The 24,610-nt window shown below is 36.9% G+C and overlaps 1 protein-coding gene across 1 annotated transcript in view; it reads left to right on the top strand.

The window, feature by feature from the left end:
- FRYL (FRY like transcription coactivator) overlaps window positions 1-24,610 on the top strand; it is a 102,302-nt gene that overhangs the window by 71,474 nt on the left and 6,218 nt on the right. Inside the window, exons 50-58 of the mRNA XM_082481971.1 lie at window positions 11-85; window positions 767-943; window positions 3,676-3,879; window positions 4,760-4,930; window positions 8,841-9,094; window positions 12,757-12,964; window positions 14,973-15,122; window positions 17,957-18,055; window positions 22,212-22,280. Coding sequence (XP_082338097.1) covers window positions 11-85; window positions 767-943; window positions 3,676-3,879; window positions 4,760-4,930; window positions 8,841-9,094; window positions 12,757-12,964; window positions 14,973-15,122; window positions 17,957-18,055; window positions 22,212-22,280 — 1,407 coding nt within the window. The remainder of the gene's footprint in view (window positions 1-10; window positions 86-766; window positions 944-3,675; window positions 3,880-4,759; window positions 4,931-8,840; window positions 9,095-12,756; window positions 12,965-14,972; window positions 15,123-17,956; window positions 18,056-22,211; window positions 22,281-24,610) is intronic.

Genomic DNA, 24,610 nt, shown 5'->3' with positions numbered 1-24,610 from the left:
TATTTTTCAGAGAAGAACTAGGGAGAAGCTAATGAATGTGCTTTCTTTGTGTGGTCCAGAATCTGGTCTTCCCAAGAATCCTTCAGTAAGTGGTGATGGTGCTTTGCTTTGGTTTTTAAATTCCAGTGAGTACAGTAAAAGTAAAGTTAAAGCGAGTAGCCTACCTTGGTTATGATCTAGAATATTGGTTTTTATTATGACACAGGAGTTCTTAGCTGGGGAAAAATATTGATGGGAAGTGGATCTTTAATCTGGTGGAGGAGGTTAAAATAAATAAAATTAGGTGCCTGAAAGCTGAAGCTGAAGAGATTTTCAAAAAAGTCAAATGGAAATAAACAGCACATTGTAATTTGTGAAAATTATTATCACTGGAAGCCAGCACTGGATGCCTTTTTAAAGGTATACAGTCCCCCCACAGAAATTGGTAGGTGAAAATGATACAGCCTGTGTCATGTGGGATGGATTTTTTGTTCTTAAGCTTAATTAATATTGTGGTTATGAAAATTAAGGTTCAGGGATATATTTTTCTCTTTATTTATACCTTTTCAACTTGGTTACATTAAGGAGAGAATGATACCGCTAGTGTAAAGATGTAGTTTAAATTCAACTAGTCTTGAAACAAATTGCAGTCTGCGCTTGCCTTAGTACTATCATTACAGTCGTAAGCTAGATACCTACCACTAATGCCATTAAATTGTGGGAAGCAGGATAGCTGACTTTTGGAGTTACAGAATTTGGAAGTTTCTGCTTTTACCCATATCTGCAGGTTGTGTTTTCTTCTAATGAAGACTTGGAAGTTGGAGACCAGCAAACTAGCCTTATTTCAACAACAGAAGAAGTGATTCAAGAGGAGGAAGTGGCAGTAGAAGACAATACCAGTGAACAACAATTTGGAGTTTTTAAAGACTTTGACTTTTTAGATGTTGAATTGGAAGATGCAGAGGTGAGACCTTGGGATTTCTTCTGTGTATTTCCATTTGAGAACGTTTTAAAAATTAGGTTATGTTGGTGCAATTCTAAGGAATTGGCAGCTCTTCTAACTAATCCGATGGGGAAGAATCTATGATGTGATTGCACTTAACTTACACGATAAAGAAACCTGTGTCTCAAACTTTGCGGTGTTAAGTTGTTGCAAATTGTTGGGCGTTTTGGGGGAGAGGGTTGGGATTTCAGGGGGAGGGTTAAGTCACTTAATCTGAAAGTGAAGTGATACGACAGTATAAGCCAATGACAGGATGAACACCTGGGTGTGATGCTGTAGAAAACTTAATTTTGGAACAATATGTTAAGAAAATGGCATAATCTTTGTTCCTGATATGTTTCTGCATTTTGAAAACATGAAGAATAGCTTCCAAAGTTAAAAACTGTATGATATAGTATCTCGTTATATACAATTGACTCGGGCATCATAATTGCTTGCATTGACTTTTACATTATATCTGGTCTGTTGCAGTTCTTACATTTCCTCCACTTCTCCTCCTGTCAAAAAAGAGAGAGGAGAGGTAAAACAAAATGAAATATCAGGGAATAGTAAAGATTCTGTTAATAATTGTTACTTGTTTGGGATAAATAAAAGGCTTCAGACCAGAATTTGTTAAAGCTTAAAATATGACTGTAAAAGGACTGGGGAGAAGAAATCAAATGCTTTGTAGTTTCTTTCAGTGCTTAGTTACAGTCTATACAAAATATTGAATTAGTAGTGGAGACCCTTGCAGGTCATGAGTCAACAAGCTACTAAGAGCATCTGCCTATCTAAAACCTAAGATTGTTCTCCTCTCGATTAATCGAGCCTTTTTTACAAATCTTACTCCCCTCCCTGAGTACTTTAGTTTTATCTCACTTTCTTCGTGCTTCCTGTGTATTGCTTCACTTCAGCCAATATTTGCATCTTCTAGGAAAAGTACAGGCTCATTATGGTCTGTTGCATATATGCGACCGCACACTGCACAGATACAGTTTCCTATACTGGATGCAAGTAGTCAAACCAGTTCAGAATCAAGGCTTAGTAGTAGTAAAACATTATTTTAACACTAGATGGGGCTTTGCGAGTAGGATGCCAAAAGTTGAAAACTTTGCCAAACGAAGTAACTCTATAACTTCATTTTCTGTATTATTTTAATAGCAGATCATAACGAAGAAAAGACAGTTTCCTTCTCGTTACTTGGCTGTATGCATCATATAGTGCTATACTTCCAAAAAAAAAAAACAAAAAACAAAAAAACAACAACAACAAAACAAAAAAAAAAAACAGAAAAGGAAAAAGCACAGCTTGTATAAATTCAGACCATTACATATAAACTGCCTACTTGATATAAGACCTGCCTAGTTTTGCACCAAAAATATGGAATGTTTTTTGTTGCTAATAGTTAAATGTCAACAGTATAAACTGGTGCTTTTACATTAAAATCTGAGTAATATTCAGATTAAACTTAAGTCCTTCAGCCCACAGAAGTAGTACTTTGTTGGGATTCTTTTGCTTTGCCATAACTTCACCTTTTTGGAGCAAAACAAATCACTTAGACTACAACATGTTTAGCTTGCTTTGCATATTTAACACATCACGATGATCTCTGCAGTCACTACAAAAGACACTCGCTCTGTTAGTGTAGTTTTCGAACCCATACTTGCACACTTGGGGCTAGATGTGGTATTTTCGGAACTGTCTGTATACTGGCGAAGTGAACTGATCAGGTTTTCCATCGTACTTAGATGAATTGTTGAAAGTTGACAAAAGTGCTTGAGAAAACCAAAGATCATTATTGTACATGTGAATTAAAACACCAGTGTTCTTAAAATACGGATTTCACTTAGTGTGTTGGATGTTTGAAACCCAAGTATCCCAGCTTTAAAATGTGCGAACGGAAAGGATCCAGCTATTGGTGTTTAGGGTACCTTTCATAAAACTGACACAAAGTAGCTGGTTAAATGGTTACCATCGGCTTTTCTACAACCTGTATATAATTAATGTTGATGATGCTTTGTCAGTTGGATGTGGTCAGTTTAGATTCATGTCTGTTAAAGAATTTCATCTAATGTCTGTTGAAACAGTTGCTTTACATGTTACACTAGAGGAAATGTATCATAAGCATGCTGGTTTTAGTGTTTTGTCCTCAGTTTGTTTATCTTTTTAATCAGTCTCCCATTAGAAAGAGGAATTATTTTAAATACTAGCTTTTTGACTAAAGCTTCTTTTCAGAGCTTGAATCAGTCTTTTACTGTTGGCAAATCTTATGTAATAAAACATTTTTCCCTGGTTCTAGAGTATCTTTAAGTGTTTGTCCTCGTTCTTTCTAATTATATGTGTTTTCCTTTTTGCTAACCAGGAGCTGCAGGTAAGTTGCAGCCTGGTGCCCTGGCTTGTTCGTCTGTTGTTGTCTGTGGTGTGTTTGTATTTTCTAGTCAGATATATAAAATTGATACTGATATAGTTCTAGATTATATATGGAGTTACTTTCCAAGAAGGTATTCGAAAGATTTCTACTTCATTTGCCATATATTTTAATTTATTTACAAACATCATTTAACAAGGTATTTAAAATTTTAAATTAAAGGGCTGATTGAAACTCTGTTCATAATGCATTCAGTATTCGTGTTTTCTGTGTGGCAATTGTGTATTAATTTTATTATGTTGAAATACATACATACATATGTGTGCAAATTTTTTTTTTATTACAGGGTGAAAGCATGGACAACTTCAACTGGGGCGTTCGTAGACGCTCTCTTGACAGTATTGACAAAGGAGACACACCGTCTCTTCAAGAATGTCAGTACTCTGGTAGCACACCCAGCTTGAACTTGACCAACCAGGAAGATACTGATGAGTCTTCAGAAGAAGAAGCAGCCCTGACTGCGAGTCAGATACTGTCTCGTTCGCAGATGGTAAATCGTTTTTCTGTGCAAGGAATCAGAGCTTTTACCTGCAGTTTTAGTGGAGAAGTATGGCTCACGCTTTCAGCCTAAGTGAATTAAAGAGGAACTAAATTAATGTGGCTAAGCTTCTCTTTCATAACAACATCAGTGAAGGGAAAGAGTTACTTTACCTACTGGTGGTACAGAACAGGCTTATAATTCTCGGGCAACATTTTTTTTAGTGTCTTTATACTTACTATATCTGTTTAATTACAAGCACAGAATTGCATGTGTTATATATAAAGTGTGTGTGTGTTTGTGGATTCCTAGCTTCAAAAAAACCCTAAAATACTACATAAGGACAAGATCAGTAAGTGATCCCATGGGAGCCTCAGTTGCGTGAACCATTGAAATTGCTAATTTAATTATGGATTTTGAAGCATGGGTACATATAACTGAGGAAAATCAAGAATGCTGGCTAATTGGAAGTCTCTCTGTGTTACATAAATGAAATTAGGAAAAAATTGACTGGACGGGGAGGGGCAGGGGTAGTATGCTGCTTTTCAGACTTTAGGTAAAGTTTGTATTAATGTTGCCCGTAACAAAGAGCTCTGCTCTTCAGTGGTTTTGGCCTAGCATTTCACCAGTGCCAAACATCTTTAAGAACAGGAAAGGAAATATTTTTCTGGATCCCAAGGATAACTTCAAACTTGTCTTCAAAGCTAAATGTTACAGAAATGCATGTAATGCTTGTAATGGTTTTAGTGTAAAGCTGTTAAACTCATACTATGTAAATTAATTCAAATAGCTAACCATACTGAAACAGCCTATTTCAAAACTAATGTGTTTTTCCCTGTAATTTAGGTATTCGATAAACTATGAAGAGTTTCATGTTTATTTCTTTTCTTAGTTAAACAGCGATTCTGCCATAGACGAAACGATATCAGACCATGCTGGTTTATCACTTCAGTCTCAAGATTCCACTAGCAGTGTGGGAACAGAAGAGGTGCTTCAAATCAGAACTGAGACCCCAAGTTTGGAGGCTTCTCCTCTAGATAACTCTAGCAACCAGCTGCCTGAGGTGGGGAGAAATGTGGGCTGGTGCATGGCTGATCTGGGCTCCTTCTAGTGTTTAGTAGCAACTTTGGCTTTCTTTTCAACTGAATTTTCATCTGTTACACTGATTATTTGATTTGCTTTTAATATTTCTAACCTGTTGGAATGTTCTTACAAAATGTTCCCTCAGTATGAAAACTACTTGGGATGGACTGAGGGAACTTACGACAGGTTAAAAATATTCTTGAAGGGCTGGAAATGATCATTTACTGGTGCAGAATGAAAATAGGCTAATATTCAAGATGCTTTTACTTGATATGGTTGAAATCATTCTTAAGCAACATTTTCTTTCAAATACTTTTTTATTTCCCTTTTTTTTTATTTTTTTGCTTTCTTTGGGTTAATGTGATTGGTGCTATTGGGAATAAAACCTCAGGCCAGCTGTGTTAGCAGTTGGTTCCATTAAAAAATCCTTTAAAAAAGGACCACAGAAGCTAGTGGTATACTTTTTTGGAAAGGCCTGTGTGGACTGAGACAGATTTCAAGCTAATGGCCACCTGCAAATCTGTGAGTACTTCAGTTTCTTGTTTTTTAAAATCTTTTGAATGATTTAAAATAAAAAAAAAACTCATTTAAAGTAAAATTCTCATCTGCTGCAATTCCTACAGTATTTAGCAGTTGTAGCTAAAACCTCAATGTGTTGGGTTTTTTCTGGAATTTGAAGTGGCTTGGTTTAGGTGGACTTTTTATCTCTTCAGTTAAAGTTATTGATGCTACTGGCAATCTTATTTTTATTTGGAGAAGCATTGCTAATCCCATCTTTAAAAGAATGTGCAGTTTTATTGAACTTTCCAAAAAATTAAACTATTCCTATGTGTATTTGAATAGCCAGAGCACGGTTTAGACTTCAGAATGCATCTTCAGCCAGCTTGGTTTAAACAGTCAACTGACTGGTTCAAGTGACTGGGATTTCTGAACAAAGGCTCTAGTATAGCTGTTGCTACCTGGAAAATCACTCTGGGTGACTGGTTTCCTGTGATAACATCCTCACCTTCTAAGAGTGTAATATTGTTACTTTTATAAAGCAGCTTTTTCGCCCAGCATTTTTTACATTTTACCATTATGATTACCTATATGCTTTTTTTTAAGTGTTTGTTTACACTGCAGTTGATAAATTGTCTCAACTTTTGTAGAGCACCTGTGCTTAGAGTGTCAAACAAATTGTCCTGTTAGCCCTTCATCTGCTTGCCTACAACATGCATTTTTGTTCCAGTAGAATTTTGGGTGAGGAAGAACACTTCATCTGGATGATTTTTTTCCATATAGGATAGATGTGTTATGTTAAGATTTCAAAAGGGAGAAGTGATATATAAGCTAGAATTTTGTAGAATGAAATTCACCACGATAGAATTTTTGTCTTCTCCATTGTTCGCTTGTGGTATGTCCTCAGCTGTAACTCATTTCTACATTTTCGTAGTTGTTTCTGAGGCTGCCTTTATACTTGGATTTATTGTTCTTCTGCAGCTCCCTTTATAAAATCACTATACTTCTGATAATCTGTGTGAAAACACACAAAAAGCACCAATGTCATTAAAAATATTGAAAACATTTAAACTGGGCTGTAAATTAATTTCATGACTAAGCAGCATCCAGAAAAAAATGCTATATCAATAAAAAAAAAAGAGACCGCAAATGCATATAAATGCAGTTGCTAAATGTGATGTATTCCAGGTTTATTTTGTGCTTGTTGGAATATGGGATTCAGTCAAATACATATGATTTCTTCAAGCACAGTTCCAACACCCAAAGTTATCTCTCTACGAGAGTTAGCTATCTAGTTGGGTTTTGTTGCTAAGAATGAGCTTGAAAATATGCACGCTGTCAACTGACTTCGAAAAATTTGTGAAGCCAGTAAAACTAATTTTGTTCTGAATTCTTATGCTGCACAACTTGCAGCATAGTGCAGTTGTTTTTTCCTATACTCATATACTTTATATATAACTCTTTTAACTCTGGCATTTCATTGCATGCCAAGTGTCAGTTATCAAAATGTTTTTAATATAAATAAGTATGTATCAAAATTTATCTAAAGTAAAATGAAAAAAAAATTAAGCCATTATTTAAAAACAAGTGTGCTGGTTAGACGCAGCTGAGCTCCTTGTTTCTCTTGTAGGGGTGCTGAAGAGTTCCGTAAGTAGTTTACTTAAATGTATTTGGCTAATTCCCGGTAATAGCATGCATCTTTGCAAAAAGGAACATTACACATTCCAGTTGGGAATTTACTGTCTAGCTTACAAGAATATTTTAATTTTGTACAATCAGTTTTACAAGCTTAAGTGTATGAAAGTTTCTGAGTTCAATGATTTTTTATTTTACACACACTGTGGATTTATGAGGAGAATGGTTTACTAGAAGTAATTTTCCTTGGGTTCTGTGGAGTTGTCAACTATATAAATCACATTTTTAAGATAGTTAACATTCATGTTCATAGTAAAGACATGTCCAGTGTTACGTAGAAAACTGCAGAAATCGGGAGTCATGAAACTATGAAGACTAACTTAACTGTAAAATTATTAACTAGTAATTAGCACTTAAAATATTTTCTAAAAGTGGATCCCTCGTACGTGTATCTACCAGACGCGATCAGTGCAGCTCTGTATCCTATTCAGGATTTAGGATAGAAATGGACCACTGCTTCAATCCAAATTATTTTGCTGAGTCATTGTAAGTGTTCTGCCTTCCCATGTGCCTTAGCTGCTCAGTGTGACAAAATGGGGGTTCTTTGCAGTAAAATTACAGACGTCGCTGTTACAAAGGAGGCATTAGAAGGAAGGTCACCAGCTGTGTCAAATGACAGGAGTGTCATGTTGAGCAGTACCATAGTCAAAGTGCGTGAGGTTAGGATCGCTGTGACATAAAATGATACGGTTCTGTTTAAAGGTGAATTATCTTTTCTAATATTTGTACAGTTATTTATCTGTCAGAGGATCTGTTTAGACTAATGAAAACCATGAAGTGATGTTTATGCTTAGAGGCTGTCCAAAGGTTTGTTGACCAGTCTTGGATATGGCAGTAGAGCAAGACCAGCACACTAAGAATGAAAATGTGTGGTAATTTGTGCCTTTAGGAAGTAGCAAATACAAGTGTTATTTTTTTTCCACAGAAAAATCCAGTAAAAGGTTTCAAATGGATTCATCATAAATTAACTAAATCTGAATTCCTCTGTTCAATACAGTGATGTATAATAATGCTAATGGAGGAAGAGGAAAGGGTCGTTTTAATATTACCTACCTGACTTTAATCATCGTCTCTTTATAATTGCCGGTGATTGAAAGCCTACGTTTAGAGATTCCGGGTTAAAGCCTTAAAGCTCCCCATATTAACAGTAATGGCAAAATAATAAAAGTAGTGGAATGTCCCTTTTTCCATTGTTAGTCTGTTACACTGTTGCTCGGTTATGCTTTAGAAACTTGTTAAAATGGAGAGCAGAAAGGAGAAGAGATGTTCTGTACTGGTTCCAGACTCCAAAGGCAAGCATGAGGCAGTAATTTCGCTCCTTACCTAGAAAAGTAAAATATGAAAGTCTTGATTGTGTTCATTGTGATCTTAATATGTTTCAGGCTATTTGCAGTTATTTTTCTGGGAGTGTTCTCTTTACAGATTTAATTGAGTGTATTTGAGAAATTGTATTTGCTATAAATAAAAAGTATCATTCTAGGATGTTAATGTTAACCAGAAGTTATGAACATTACAAATAGACTGCCTGTCTTTGCTCAAGTGAAAACTGTGTGAACAATCCAAAGAGCTGAATGATTAACGTATAAATGGATATTTGTAAACATTTTTTTATAAATCTGTTACTTTACCATAATAAAAACTGATAAGAATACATAAGCCCTGACAGTAAATGTAATAAAGGTATGTTTGATTCACAGGAAGGCAGTTCAGCAGTAAGGGACGAACAGGTTAGCACTGCTAGTGAAGACACTGGGTCATATCTACTACAAGAACAACAGGACTGTCTGGTCTGTCATGAATCTCTTGAGTTGGAAGAGACCCCAGAACTGGCGGAGGCAGCAGCTCCAGAGAGCTATTCTGAATCTATCTGTGAAGAGGATGTCACTCTTGCTTTGAAAGAGCTAGATGAGAGATGTGAAGAAGAAGAAGCTGACTTCTCTGGTTTGTCTAGGTAAGATTCATATTTATTCTAAGTAACAGAAATTACATGTTATCAGCACATGAATGAAACAAAATAGGCTTTCTTATGGTGTGGGGTCTTCTGTGAGTTCCGTAATACAAGTATCTCAAATGATGTTTTGCATATCTGAAATAAGGGTTGATTGGTTTTGCCCATTATAGCAAATAAACTCAGTACTTTGCTCAGCAGCTGTTTCTGGTACAGGGAAAACAGTGGTGCAGGAAAAGATGAGAATTCTTGAATAAAAGAAATATAGCACCATCAGGCTAGAAATGTGAAAAGAGGTCAGAGCATTTTGGAGTGTTTTCTTGGCAGTCACCAGCTGCAAGCAATATAACATGGAAAAGCCCTTGAACTACTCTGAATTATGGCAGAACTACTCTGAATTATTTTGGCACCAAAATACAGGGAAAAAAACGTTAATTAAAAAAAAAAATCAGAACTCCTGTAGGAGTCAGGCCAGTTAGTCTTTGAATTTGTCCAAGGTTTATTTTCAGTGTTGAGGTCAATCAGTCTTTTGTATGTTTTTAAGACATTTCAAAGTAAAATAAAGTTTTTCCATTTTTTAATATGGAGAGCAAAAATAACTGTTGAGAGGAAAAGTTATATTAACTCCTGGCTGGTTGAGTCATATTTAAAGTGAAACCCTAAGTTCCTTGAAGGCAGCAGTTTAAGAAGGAGGGAAAACAAACAAAAAACCCCAAACAAACAAACAACAAAAATTCAAACCAAAACAATAAAAAAAATGCCGAATTGTGCTTGTGCATAGGCTTGTTGAATAATACATAGACTTGATGTATACTCTGTCGGAGAGATCATTTAAGGAACTGTTTGCAGAAAAGGACACAACAGGAGCTGTAAAAGACCAAGTTGTTTGAGACGGTTCTACAGGGAGAGGGACAAGGAAATGGAATCTTGTAATCCCACATGCAACCTACTGCAATGTGCCTTGCAAGAATTAAAGGCTGGTACCAGTTAATAGCAGTTTATTTCCTACTGTGCAGCTGAAAGATCTCTTAAGGTTTTAGTCTTGTTTACCCTAAGCAAACAAACAAAAAACCTCATAGCTCTAGTTTGAAGAGCAACCGAGGTGAATATCAGGTACTCAATGACTTTTTTACCTCAGTCTTCACTGGCAAGGGCTCTAACCACAGTGCCCAAGTCACAGAAGGCAAAGGCAGGGACTGGAAGAACCACCCACTGTAGGTGAAGATCAAGTACAAGACTATCTAAGGAACCTGAAGGTATACAAGTCCACGGGACCTGATGAGGTGCATACGAAGGTTCTGAGGGAACTGGCAGATGAAGTTGCCAAGCCACTATCCATCATATCTGAGAAGTAGTGGCAGTCTGGTTAAGTTCCCACTGACTGGAAAAGAGAAACCATAAAGTCTGTTTAAGTTCCCACTGACTGGAAAAGAGAAACCATAACCACCATTTTCTAAACGGGAAAAAAGGAAGACCCAGGGCACTACAGGCCAGTCAGTCTCACCTCTGTGCCTGGCAAGATCATGGAGGAGATCCTCCTGGAAACTCTGATAAGGCACGTGGAAAATAAGGAGATGATTGGTGACAGCCAACACGGCTTCACCAAGGGCAGATCATGCCTAACAAATTTTGTGTCTTTCTACAATGGGGTTACAGCGAGCAGTGACAAGTGGTGTTCCTCAAGGGTTGGTGCTGGGACCAGTGCTATTTAACATCTTTGTTGGCGATATGGACAGTGGGATTGAGTGCACCCTCAGTAAGTTTACCAGCGACACCAAGCTGTGTGGTGCTGTCGCCGTGCTGGAGGGAAGGGATTCCATCCAGAGGGACCTAGACAGGCTTGAGATGTGGGCCCATGTCAACCTCATGAAGTTCAACACAGCCAAGTGCAAGGTTCTGCACCTGGGTCGGGGCAATCCCAAGCATAAATAAAGGCTGGGCAGAGAATGCATTGATAATAGTCCTGAGGAGAAGGACTTGAGGGTGTTGGTGGATGAGAAGCTCAACGTGAGCCGGCAGTGTGTGCTCACAGCCCAGAAAGCCAACCATATCCTGGGCTGCATCAAAAGCAGCGTGGCCAGCAGGGCAAGGGAGGGAATTCTGCCCCTCTACTCCGCTCTGGTGAGACCCCACCTGGAGTACTGCATCCACCTCTGGGCCCCCAACATAAGAAGGACATGGACCTATTGCAGTGGGTCCAGAGGAGGGCCACAAAGATGATCAGAGGGCTGGAGCAACTCTCCTATGAGGACAGGCTGGGCAAGCTGGGCTTGTTCAGCCTGGAGAAGAGAAGGCTCTGGGAAGACCTTATCACAGCCTTCCAGGATCTGAAAGGGGCCTACAAGAAAGCTGGAGAGGGACTTTTTACAAGGGCATGTAGTGATAGGATGAGGGATAATGGCTTCAAACTGGAAGAAGGGAGATTTAGGTTAGATATTAGGAAGAAATTTTTCCCTCTGAGGGTGGTGAGGCACTGGCACAGGCTGCACAGGGAAGTCGTGGCTGCCCCATCCCTGGAGGTGTTCAAGGCCGGGCTGGATGGGGCTTTGAGCAACCTGGGCTAGTGAGAGGTGTCCCTGCCCATGGCAGGGGGGTTGGAACTGTATGATCTTTAAGGTCCCTTCCAACCTAAACCATGCTATGATTTACAGGGTTGATAGACTAGTTAGAAAATACCTGGAAGGCTTTTTGAAGCTGTGCTTACAGATATTATTCAAAAGGATTGCATCTTAGCTTTTGAGCTTTGTGCTACTAAAATGAATGTACCTAAAAACAGCACCCACACGTCTTGTTTAAGGCATGTTTAATTCTTCTTTAAGATGCTTGGTGCCACTGTGAATGAGGTGGTGGTTATAGATAAAAATGGCACATGTTAAAAAAATTATTTTAATAAACTATCTGTACTTGCAATCCTCCCACGTGTATTTTTTCTGTAAGTACAATTATACAAGAAGAACTGTCAAAATGTATCGTTCCTTGTAATACAGAAAATTGTAACAATTAAGTTAATGACTGTCAGTAGCAGCATTGATTAATTTATGGTTTGATATTTTTATTGGAGGTTTGGTGCCTAATGGAAAGCATGACTGCAGAATGCTCTTTGAACAAAGGCCCGTTAAATTGATTGCCCATAAAAATGAAAGTGTTCCAATCTGTCTCCATTCGCTTATGATGTTACTTAGGACAGTTATAAAATAGTATTACACTGCTAAATAAGCTCTTGTGTTTCTCTTAAGGAAAGCTAGAATTTGTTACAGGTATTGGTGGACCATATATTTAGATGAATAAAAAATTGAGGAATTTAATTTTAATTCAGTTAGTGGGGTCAAGAAAAAAATACCCGTTTGAGTGGCGTATATATGTAGTGCTGTATATATATAGCTGTATATAACCTACAGATAGCCCGTGGTAGATATGTGTAGAAATAACATGTTTTAATAAACTTCAGAGGTATTTGAGAGAGAAGCAATTTTTTTATATTGCAGTAGCAAAAGTTTTTGATTCTTTATTATTTTCTTGGTTCATAGTTACCTTATTTGACTGATTATTAATTTTACAAAACACTATTCTGAATTCCAAATTCTTATTTATTTCTTGTTACAAAAATGAAGGTTTTTTTCCCCTAAAGTATTTACTGAGGACTTAATTTCTGTTGTTTTTCATAGCCAAGATGAAGAAGAACAGGATGGTTTCCCAGAAGTACAAACTTCCCCACCTCCTTCACCGTTTCTTTCTGCCATATTGGCAGCTTTCCAACCAGTGGCATACGATGATGAAGAGCAAGCCTGGCGCTGCCACGTCAATCAAATGCTGTCAGATACAGATGGATCTTGTGCTGTCTATACATTTCATGTCTTCTCAAGATTGTTTCAGGTCAGTGAATTGCCAGCGCGTGGTTGTTTGTCTGAAACCCTTTGCTCCTGCTTTCAAAACTATTCTTCCCCTGCATAACTTCAAAAGCCACAAGATCGTGGTAGCAAGGAGGCTTAGAAAGCAAATCAAAAACAGACAAAAAAAAGACATTGCTAAAAGAATGGTATATGGTCATACACTATTTTTCCATGGGATATCTGCTGTATTCATTGTCAGGAGTGATTCTACTTATAGGGGGGAAAAAGAAGCGCCCCAAAAATACCAGTTCAGTGTTTAGTTCTTAGTTCAGGTTGTCTCCCTTCTTTTATTTTCTGAACATCACCCAGGTTCTGTGCTAATTAGTGAACTAACGACTTCCTCCTGGGTTTTCTGTGGGATTCATTATTATGGGATCACAGCATGACAAACATTAACGAACTTAGCTTGCATCTGTCTTGTGAGAAAAGTTTTTTTCTGCAAACAGGTAATTGAAACATCAGGAGATCCACTAAAGCTGGAAGTTTCAAATGCCTCTCTTCAGCTATATTTATCTCATAGATCTGGTATCCAACACAAAATGCTCCCTCTTCCCTATATGTAGGGGAATGGGTTTTTTACATTTTCAAAGTGGTACCACCTGGACTTACATTAGTCTTTGCAACATCTTATGAGATAGGAAAGGCACAATTAATCCATTTTATTTACAGGCAATGTGCCAAGTGATCTAAGATCAAATTCAGTACTACAAACCAAGACCTTATGACTCCAACCCTTTCTTATGCCTCCAATATTAATTTTGCCTGCTGTTTGATATATCATAATAAATTTCTCAGTGAAATTTCTTTGTTTTACCATGCTACCACACATTTTATCCCGTATGTATGGGCAGGTTTAGGTTTAGTACCATCATGTGAAGAATTCATTCTCTACCTTATCCATGGAATAACTTGTTTGTGCATCTATACCCATTTTCCATTTTTAGTGGAACTAAGTATTTTGCCATAGTGCTGTGAAATTCCTGTTATTGGTTTTAGATTTTTGTCTTTTTGCTTCATCTAGACATCAGGGGTTTAGTTTCTGTGTATTATACCAAAACTTAGCTGCAGTTGGCTTTTCATACATTCATTCATTTCCTGAAAGTGGTAAAAAAACGAGTTCATTTTCTCTTGTCTTCATTAAAGAGGGAGCTAGAAAGAAAGGTGAAGCTTTCTGTGGCTTGACAAGATAACCCTCAGTCAGCTGGAAAGGGGGATACTCTGGGAAAAGGGATCCAGGGCTCGAGTCTGGGCAAACAAGTGTTCCTGAGGAGTTGTTACTGCGTACAGAGGAGGATTAATATGATTAAAGGAGACCCTGGAGGTCTTATTTGACTGGACCATTCCATTTTGCCTGCTGGCTTCTACACTGTGTTTAACTTTGCAGCTGTAAATATCATCTTTGTATAGTTTTATTCTACACGTAACTTGCTAGGATTTATGAAATGATGTATAGCAAAGCACAGTGTTGTATTAGGCCAAGCCAACAGTATACATAAAGGTTGGAGTAGACGATCCTTGAGGTCCCTTCCAACCTGGTATTCTACGATAATCGAACGTGACATACATAGGACTGATTTTTGAAGAAGATAGGTGGCAGGTTTGGACACAGACTATGCTACACAGGTCGTATTCTGACCCATAAATCTGTGTATAACTTTCTGCAACACAGACACTTGAAAATGAATCAAACTACTGTCTGTACTGCATAAAGACAAATAGTCATCCAGGTATACTGATGCTAAAGGTCTAGATGTGAAGGGAGCAATTGTCTTGATAGATACAGGCTGGTTTTATTTATTGAATGATTGCATTTTCTGGAACTAGTTTTACATAAATATGTAGAGCAAATTATGTATTAGTTTGTAATTTAATGACAAAAATATATGCTGTCATGATGGAAATTGGCCCTGAAATTCTTAATCTAAAAAGCCAGAGGAGGAGGGGTAGTAAAATACAACGTAAAATAAATGTTTTTCTGATTTGATTTCTAGACCATTCAAAGAAAGTTTGTATCTATAACAAATGATTCAGTCAGCTTTCTTGGCGAAAGTCTACAGCGCATTGGAACAAAATTTAGAAGTTCTCTGGAAGTGATGATGTTATGTTCAGAATGTCCGACAGTCTTTGTGGATGCGGAAACGGTAAAAATCTCATAAACTTACATGTTGAACTATCTGCTTAAATATTTTTATGTAACATAGAAAATGATGATTTAACATTTGGAAAATAGCAATGCTCAGGAATGTTTTCAAAGATTTGAATAAAATGTGTTAATTATATTTTTGAGTTTTAAAAGGTTGCTCTCTAACATCACTAATTGAACCATCTGAATAATTTGGGCATGCAAAAAAAAATTATAATTGAAATCAGAAAGGAATTAAAATGTTAGGTGGCCACTACTATCATAAACATTTGCAAACACAAGTGAGAAGTGCTTTTTCTCCAAAAATAACCTCCAACTGTAACAATGAACAGAGAGGGAACTCGCTGATACCGCTTAAAATCCGTTGCTATTTTTTACCTTCCCTGCTTGTTCATATTTATTCTATATTCTTTGCACAGAGAAGAAAAAGGAGGACTACTTATCTGGCAACAACTTTGCCTTTTAAATTGTATTGTTTATGTATATGTTTTATGATGCATGAGAAAAACATTCTAGCTACAAATATACAATGAAGGCTTTGAATTGTTTGTTGCTATGCAAGTTGAAATCTTGGGTTATAATAAATAATAACATGAGAATCCAGCTCAATGTTCAGCAGCAGTCAAAAAAAGCTATGCTGGAATAATTATGAAAAAGACAGCAAAACAGAAAACATCGTTGAGCTAACGCATATCTCCCCGATATACCTACCTCCTGAATTCTGGGGGCAGTTCTGGTCCCCTGCTCTCAGAGAAAATACAGTTGAACTGGAAAAGGTTCCAGGAGAGATCCCAAGGATTATAAAATATGCGGAACAGCTTCCTTATAAGATATGAGTATGCAGGCTAGGATTTTTCAGCCCTTTAGGAGAGAAATCTGTCCATAGATGTAACTGTGAAACCCTGTCCTTTTTTAGTGTCTGTTCATGTTTTCAAAAAGCAAGTAACGAGATTCGTGAAAGAAATAGCCCTGGATAGATTTTTGAACATGCAGAACAACACGTTGGCAGAGGCTAAGAAAGCATTCTGGAGCAAGCGGATCACCACACGCTTGCCCTGGCTTGCCCTTCCTTAAGCAACTGGTTTTAGACATTGTCAGATGGGGGACTGAGAGAGATGGACCTTTGACCTTGACCCAGTGTGAGACTCTTCTCCTGACCTGTTTTTTTCCCTTGGTGCAAAGGGGCAGCTCTACTATTACGCTCCCACTTTAGAATATGGGAACTAAAAAAAGCATAATACAGATAGTGCATTTCAAGGCAACTGTGTGTAATGTTTTTTGCTTAACTTATGCCACTTTAAAAGCAGTAGAAATTAACCAAAAGGAGAAATTTGTTTGGGATAAGAGGTCACAAGAGGAGTTACACTACTCTTAACTAAAACAGCATGTGTCTTTTAAAAACTAAATAAATAAATACATAAAAGCAAATATAAAAAAGGAATAAAAAATTTAATATATATGCACACAAGTACACAAACTTGTGTGTATGTGTACAAACATATGTATGCACATACACGCATTACTGTTGTTACATTGGCAAGTACTGTGTAGATAAATCTTTCCTCTCCAAATAATTTAATTGAAATGAACCTACTTGTTTGTCAGATTATGTCTCACTAAGAAAGAATGGCTAATCCAAAATAACGTTCATGCACGAATCTTTGATTTTGTGATGTCTGCTCAGGCGTGCAGGATTGGCATTTGCTTGAGATTTGGCCTTTGATTCATTCAGAAAGTAGTTTTCAGCAGAAAGATGCCCCCTTACATCACATCACAGGTTCACAAGCGATTTGGGAGCGGCTCATGGTCTACTGCTGATACAAGATGTTCGCTTCACGGACTTCTTTGTACATCGATGTCATTGCACACATTGAGTGCAGAGTGGCGTCGTGCCACAGAGCCGAAACTTGCTTCTTGGCTGATGTGAACATAGAGTTTGGGAGTAGCAGTGTCTTAATATGGTGGTAGAATAATAATCTTGATGCACTTGGAAAAACGTGGGAGCAACCCTGTGACTTGCCGTGCCACAATTTTGTGATCACAGGCTTGTGCTTGCACTTTGGAGCTGACCAAGAGGTACCAGGTAACAGGGACTGGAGAAGAGTACAGAGCTCTTAACGAGTGCAAGGGATGACCAGTGTGAGGGAGGAGGCATCATGTTAGAGGCATGATTATTACAGGAAGTGACAGGAGAAGGATTAATAGAAAAACCCAAGTGGAAATAAAACTACAGGGAGAAACAGTGTGGAGCAAAGCTGAGGTAGCTGCCCCTGAGGAAAAAAGAGATTTTGAAACTGTGTTGAAAAAGGCAAAGCCATTAATAGTAGAAAATCCTTCATCAAATACCCAACAGTTCCTGCTTTGACAGTTCCTGGTTCCTACAAACTGAAGCCTTTGCTGGTGGCATAGTTTGGATATTGAGAAAGGCAAGTAGCCCTCACTGGACACTCCTTAGGTTACTACAGGAGGAATCCAGCAGTACCTTTTTTCCTGCTGCAGGCTATTCTATGTACAATAGCTGTGTGTATATCAAATATTATTCATCTTTTTGAAAGATCTAAAAATCCCTTTGAAATCTCTCTTTCAGATGTTAACTAGGTACTGCCCTTCTTGTTTTGGAATCAAAAATGTTCATTGATTTAACTGATACAGCTACATGTGTTAGTTTACTAACTTAAAGGTGTCACGAATGATCTGTATCCAACTAATTCTAATTTAATTGTTTTTCCAAATGTGGACTTGGAATTTCATATTATATAATTTCGATATTAGACTATGTGGATTATAGTCAGATGTTACATGACTATTGAGGTGATTGCTTTTATCTTTCAGCTAATGTCTTGTGGCCTGCTAGAAACATTGAAGTTCAGTGTTCTAGAGCTCCAAGAACATTTGGATACCTATAATGTCAAAAGAGAGGCAGCAGAACAGGTGAGTCTCTTATATTTCAAAACAAAAAATATTAGAACCTACTCATCAAGAAAATGTTGCAGGTCTTTATCTCTCAATATGGGTATCTAAAAATAAACTGGGGGAAAAAATTCCTGAAATAAAATCCTGTTTCCTTTTCTTAACTATTCTATATGTGTAATCTGAACCTGAGTTTTTCGTATGTGTAATTCATTTTTGTTGCACGTATTTTTCTGAAATCGACTTTGAATCTATAACATTGTGCAAATGCGCTAGCATTGGGAAAAGAGCATTCCTAATTTTAAAATTCTTTTAAAAATACTCAAATACTCAAATATTCAATAATATTTGAATATTTTAACATATATTTAATAATAGTCAAATATTTTTAACATTAATATCAATAAACCATGGTAATTTTTTTCCTTATTAACATTCTGGCTTATTTTATTAGACTTAGAAGGGTGGGATTCACCTCCAGATTAAGACATTTACAGATAACTAACTACATGTGAATTAAGTGCCTTAATACCCATAGTATTCAAAGATCAATAAAAGAAATCAATCAAGCAATGCAATTTATCCTAGTATAGATACCGACTTGTTGCTCAGCTGAAGAGGCCTTCAGACTTCTTTTTGCTGACTCGATCTCCACTGACTGTAATGGGGGCTTAAACAGCTGTCGTGCATAGATACATAATCGTAGGTCTGTCATCCGGCAACTGGATCCCATTGAGGCTGACGTTTATGGCACTTTATTTAGAAAAATACAGTTTAGTTTTCAAGGTATTTATTAGTGGTTATATCCTTTTTACAAAGAAATACAAAGTTTAAAAGTTGAGAATTTCTGTGACAAGGGTCTGTATATTTGTTTATGTGAACGTTTGTGTGAAAATTAGGAAGGGAGATACTAACTTCAGAAAACTGAAACAGGTAAGATCTCTGTTTCAAGACCTAAAAGAAAACATGGATCTACAACCAGTTTTGAGGGGAGACAGAGAACGTATGGGGCTTTTGTTACAGAGAGAAGATGATTCCTAGGAAAATCAAACACGCATTTGAAAGAAGTCTTTACTGATCTCAGCAGCCTGTGAGGCCATGGCAATGGCTGTATAGATAGGCACGTTTGAGTGATGTGAAACAGTACCAGAATTCAAGCCGTGGCATCTTGGCAGAGCTGTATTTTGCAGCACAAGTGGCTCCATGTTTCCTGATGGTGCCCAGTTTATTAGGAAATGATGGCCTCTGCCTTGCAAAGATTGCTGACAGTCATCTGTTGAATAGAATAAACATCCACTTTTTTGTGGAAAGGATCTCAAAAAGAAATGCAGTTTCCTCAAAACCTGATGCTAAAGTATGCTACACAGCACTGTTAATGTAGATAAACTTTCTAGGATCCGAGCATTTCTGTAAAAGAGTTGCTGCATTTTTTGCCCTGCTCTGTGGTAATAACAATTTGTAAACTAACTCATGAGGTCTAATATATAATGAGCTATGTTTTGCCATTTAGGCTTAATCAGAAACAAAGTGCTCATCTAACAACTAAGATTACCTTACTCGATGAAATATTTAATGTCTGACAATCTCCAGTGCGTAATGCTGTCATCACTCCTATTAGAAAATAATGTGTATTATTGCTTATTTTAGAGAGCAGCACTGCGGCACAGAGAGGCTAACTGATTTGCCCCAGGGTCAGACAGGAAGATTTGAGGCAGGTTAGAGAGGAACTCGTGTGTGCGTGTGTACTGAGAATGGTGACTATGCAAACATTGCAGAATTCTCACTGTATAAACTCCTTATTTAGCCTACAGTTTATCATAGCACTAATAAATGGAGGTGTTTGGCTGATTTGTCAAAGTATGATGAGTTAAAGTTGTGTCCCTTTCGGGTGGCCGTGAATTCACTTAATGTATTCTTAGCTAATTTTGCACTGACACTTATCATACCGATATAAATCCATGCTGAATATTAAGAGCTTGTTTGCATTTTGTTTTACTTGATAAAGGAATATGGATATCGGTTTGATGGCCTCTGTCATTATATGCTAGTGAAAGAGAGTTGTTTTTCTGTAGCGCAGCTGTCAAAAGGATGTCCAGTAACATGTTTCTGTGGTCAGCCTGTCTTCTGCCGTGGGATTTGTGAGTGACTGGAGCAGGAGAAAGGTTCAGAGGATGAAAGGAGTTGTTCTGAAATAACTGTGAGAGCATTTTGCCAGGGTTTTATTTTTATTTAGTCATTTATAAATAGGAGCAGTACTGAGGAGGAAGAAATTTATAGCTTTGACCAATCATTTCTGACTCTCAATAGCATGTCATTTAGCTAATTTAGGGCATTATCTAAGTATTTATTTAGCATGTTAATTTAGAAGTAGCGACTAATTATCTCAGTATCACCCACTGGAAAATTCTGTATATTAACTTTAATGAAAAAAAGTGTTGTTTAAAGTTTACCCTAATAGATGATGTTTGTCACTATCAGTGCTGTGTATTGTACTGGCATTCACATGAATCAAACTTAAAAAGTAAGAGGCTTGGGCTGCAGTTGCTTTGTAGGGGATATATGGGGAAAACATAAATCAATGTAAAGCAAACATATATAGAAGATTATTCGGTCACAAAATCTACTGCTGTTCCCAAAGAGAAAATTCAGGTCTTTCTACTACTCTGAACATATATTCTGTAAAAATTTTTAGCAATTTAATTTTGCCCCATTTTTGGAGTTACTGTTCTGTTTCCTTGCAAGGAAACTGCTTTGACTTCATGTGTGTATTAGGGACAAAGATACTGAATCAGATAAATGTTACAGAAAATATAAAGTTATATATGTATATATATCATGACATTCTAGGCACACCCTTTATTCAGGCTGGTTTTAAGATTTTAAAAAGATCTTAAAAGGGCCGCGTGTGAAAATAAACACGAGCTTCCCAATTTCTGATGCTGTTTGTTCCAGTGCAAACCTATTCCATTGTTACTGATGGATGCTGTCAGATAAAAAGAAAAATGAGATTTGCTGTGTACGTTGGTATCTATGTCACTAATTGAAACTGACACCGTGGTGTTTAGAGGATTCCATTTCTCCTCTTGATAAGCACACAGGCCTAGTTAATTCACTAAGTAACCTTTATTAAATTGAGCAGATGGGAAATCGCATTTTTCTTTTTCTTGCATCAGACAAAGGTTAGAAAAAGGTCACTAAGATTTCCTGTGAGACTCAAGATACCAAGCACACAGTATGCTAAATTATTCTTCCTTGGATGCATAGAGCCTGTTCTTCATTTCAGAAGATAATCTGCACTTTATCTCAATGTGACGTGTTCCCATTTCAGTAATACCCAAATTACCTCATGCTTGTAGTTGTTTGCACTGTACAGAAAAATATTCCGGGCACTGTGTCGATGAGATGATTAGGTTGTATTGTCCAGTAAGAGCATATTTGATTCTCTGCGTGCTTTATATTAACACTTTTAAATTTGCATTGTTGGTTAAAGCTAGAAGAAGAGATTACCCACTGAAATTAGTAAACTGCTGTGGGAACTGGGGTTAAATACAGCCCTGTATTCATGAAAGACAGTGGAATCTGCATGTTTGCATTGTGTTATGTGAGAATACTTCACCTCCCTGGTTTGTATGAACTGGAGGTGATGCTAAACTCCCATTGAAGAATATTTTTTTAGTTACACAGGAGGGCTCTATTTCTGTTCCTAAAGTAGTCCCAAGAAATAGAACAGGCTTACTCTTACTCTCTAATTTGAATTAGTGCTGTATTTTAAATACTAAGAGATCATGTTGGTGTAAGTGTGCAGCGAGGAAAGAGAATATATGATCTCATTTAATGAAAGGGATTTTTCTGCCTCTACCCCTCCACATATCTCACTATAACAGTACACAAATTCAATCACAGGTTAGTATGTATGCTAAAGTGCACTGCACCCATCTGGGATAATGAAGGCTACAGGAAATTTACAACGGAAGGGACACAATAAAAACTACAAAGTGATATATCGGAGTGGAAATCATTAGCGGAAACAACATTGGTAAACGTTTGATTTCATGTCACAATTTCTTACGTAATCTGAGAATGTGCAAGACTTAATGAAGTGTCTTATGCAGTTTTAGCAGTCTTCAGTTTGCTCTGTTTCAGAAGATGTTTAATCTTGTTTATATTTATTTCGCAGTGGCTAGAAGACTGCAAAGCAACATTTGGTACTGATGATGGTATTCATGGCACTAACACAGATGCCCAGGTAGGAATACAGCATTTGTGAGTCGCTGGATATGACATTAAAAATCATCTTTGTATCTATTGCACAAAAAGTCCAATATTTGGAGAGAGATTAAAAATGTATGAAAAGCTTTTCATTTCAGTTATCATCCTATCTTTTGGAAACTCAGATTCTTATGAAATAGTGGTCTAATAAAAAGGGCTCTTTTTAATAAAAGTTGGCAACCCATCTTGGGTTCTAGACTTAATAACACTGAGTAGATAAGCAGACTAGATACCATCTGTGTACCAGCAAGTCTGCTTCTCTGTAGCTGTTTCTACAAGAAAAAAGATTAGCATTCTGCTTATATGCTCAGATAAACTGTCTAGCCAAAATCATCTACTGAATTTAATATAATTAGTACTATTTAAACACATATGACCTTTTTGGAGCTGTTACTTGGGTGGGAAGTTACTTGGGAGTAAAGTAGCAGTATGGCAAAAATTATCATTAAACACATCTGTCAAAATATCATCTAACAACAATAGGTGAAGTAACCTGTTAATATTAGTTCAATATTTTGTATGTATTTGCATGGCAGTCATCCATGTTTAATATTACTAATTGCTATAGTAAGTGATAGCTTCTCCCCAAGTAGACTAGGACTTTTAAAAAAAAAAAAAAAAAAACAATAGCTGCATAATATTGACACTGTAGATAAAAAAGCAAATCCAAAACCTATCATTAGTAGGTACAAGGAATCTGCCACCTAGAGTCCTGTAAGAAAAACAGTGAAAAATGTAAGAAAGTAAAATTGCAGGTAGCAGATGCACTTACCTTTTCACAATGACATTTTGACAAAAATCTAAAATCTAAGCTGAAAAAGGAAGAATTTTATTCCTTTTACTCAGTCAAATTTTATTCAGTTGAACTCTGTTCATTGATGCACTTGGTCACGTTTCTGCTGCTGAAAATGTAGTGTTCAGCAACAGAAATGTCTACTGTGTGCATGGACTATTTCTTCTTTTATACAGTTTTCATTTGCTCTCATATATATAGATATATGTATATTTTTTTTAATTCAATCACAAAACGCCCCTGAATTTTTAGAAGTGAAACATGATAATATACTGTTGAATTTTTATATTGCATCAAAGTTGCATATTTAATTTTTTTTTCATGTGCATAAGCATAGGTAATAAAGCAAAATAATTTGCTACTATTTGCAAGGATATTTGCTTTGCCTGTGAACACAACATTTAGTGTATTCTACACTTGATTTACATCTTTGTATACTGACTGGTACCTGTTTAGAAATATGTAACAACTTTTACTATTACAATACAGTAAATGTTCTATATATTAAAAAAAAAAAAGCAGCATTTATGCATTTGAGTCCCTATTTAGAATGTTGTTTATATACACCAAGAAGCTGTTCTGACATTTAACTGTTAGAACATAACTGTTCTTACCATGAAGGTAAATATTACTGTTCCCACTGTATAGCTAGGGAAACTACAAAATGGAGGAAAAGCCACATGTAGGCTTTCATTTCACTTGTGCGGAGAGAATCCAGGATTCTGGGTGAGGCAGTTTTGTCTGTTCTTTCCCGCTTTTGCAGGGTTTGAAGATAGCCTCTGAAAAGGAGTTATGTGACCATTCACATTGATTATGTCTGGGGACCTGTTTCGATTTTGGTTTTCACTCCTAGCCCGCAAGGCACACTTGGCAATTTTTTCTTTAGGTGCTCCTTACGCTTGCAGGTTCAGTTAAAATAATTTTAATATACAATATCCATTGAGAAGGTAAGGTCCTGTTATCCTGCTTCATAAAATAGACATAATTTACAGAAGTTCTAAATTTATTCACAGAAGCTTATAGTGCCTTGAAGGACATTCAGAAGTTACCAAGTGTAACATCGTTATTTCAAAAGTCCTTGTAAATGGAGAGTGGGCCTGATAAGCCTATCCAGTCAACCACTTAAGGCTAAAAATATGTAAGTGTTTGTCTTGTTCAGGAAAACAGAGCTGCTTCATTCAACAGATATTTTTCATTCACTAACACAAAGACAATTTTCTTACTAATTTTTAGCACTGTGGTCAGTACAGCTAAGGAATAGTGAGATGAATTCTGTTGTCGCTCATGCAATGCCAGCACACTTGCAAGGAAACCTAATTACTGGATTTTTGCTATTAGTACTTATACACAAGTCTGAAAAAGTGCATCTGGACTCTGGCTAGACTGCTTGTACAGGACTGGCAGGTAGAAAAAAACAAGATTATTTCTCAAGTGAGCCAGTATGTGAAAGACAGTGAAGCAGTACAAAGCCATTTTTAAAGGAAAACCTCTCTTGAATTTTTAAAATAGCTATC

This window comes from Vanellus vanellus, assembly GCF_965231255.1.
Source record: "Vanellus vanellus genome assembly, chromosome: 4".
NCBI lineage: Eukaryota > Metazoa > Chordata > Aves > Charadriiformes > Charadriidae > Vanellus > Vanellus vanellus.
This window is presented reverse-complemented; position numbering and strand designations above follow the sequence as displayed.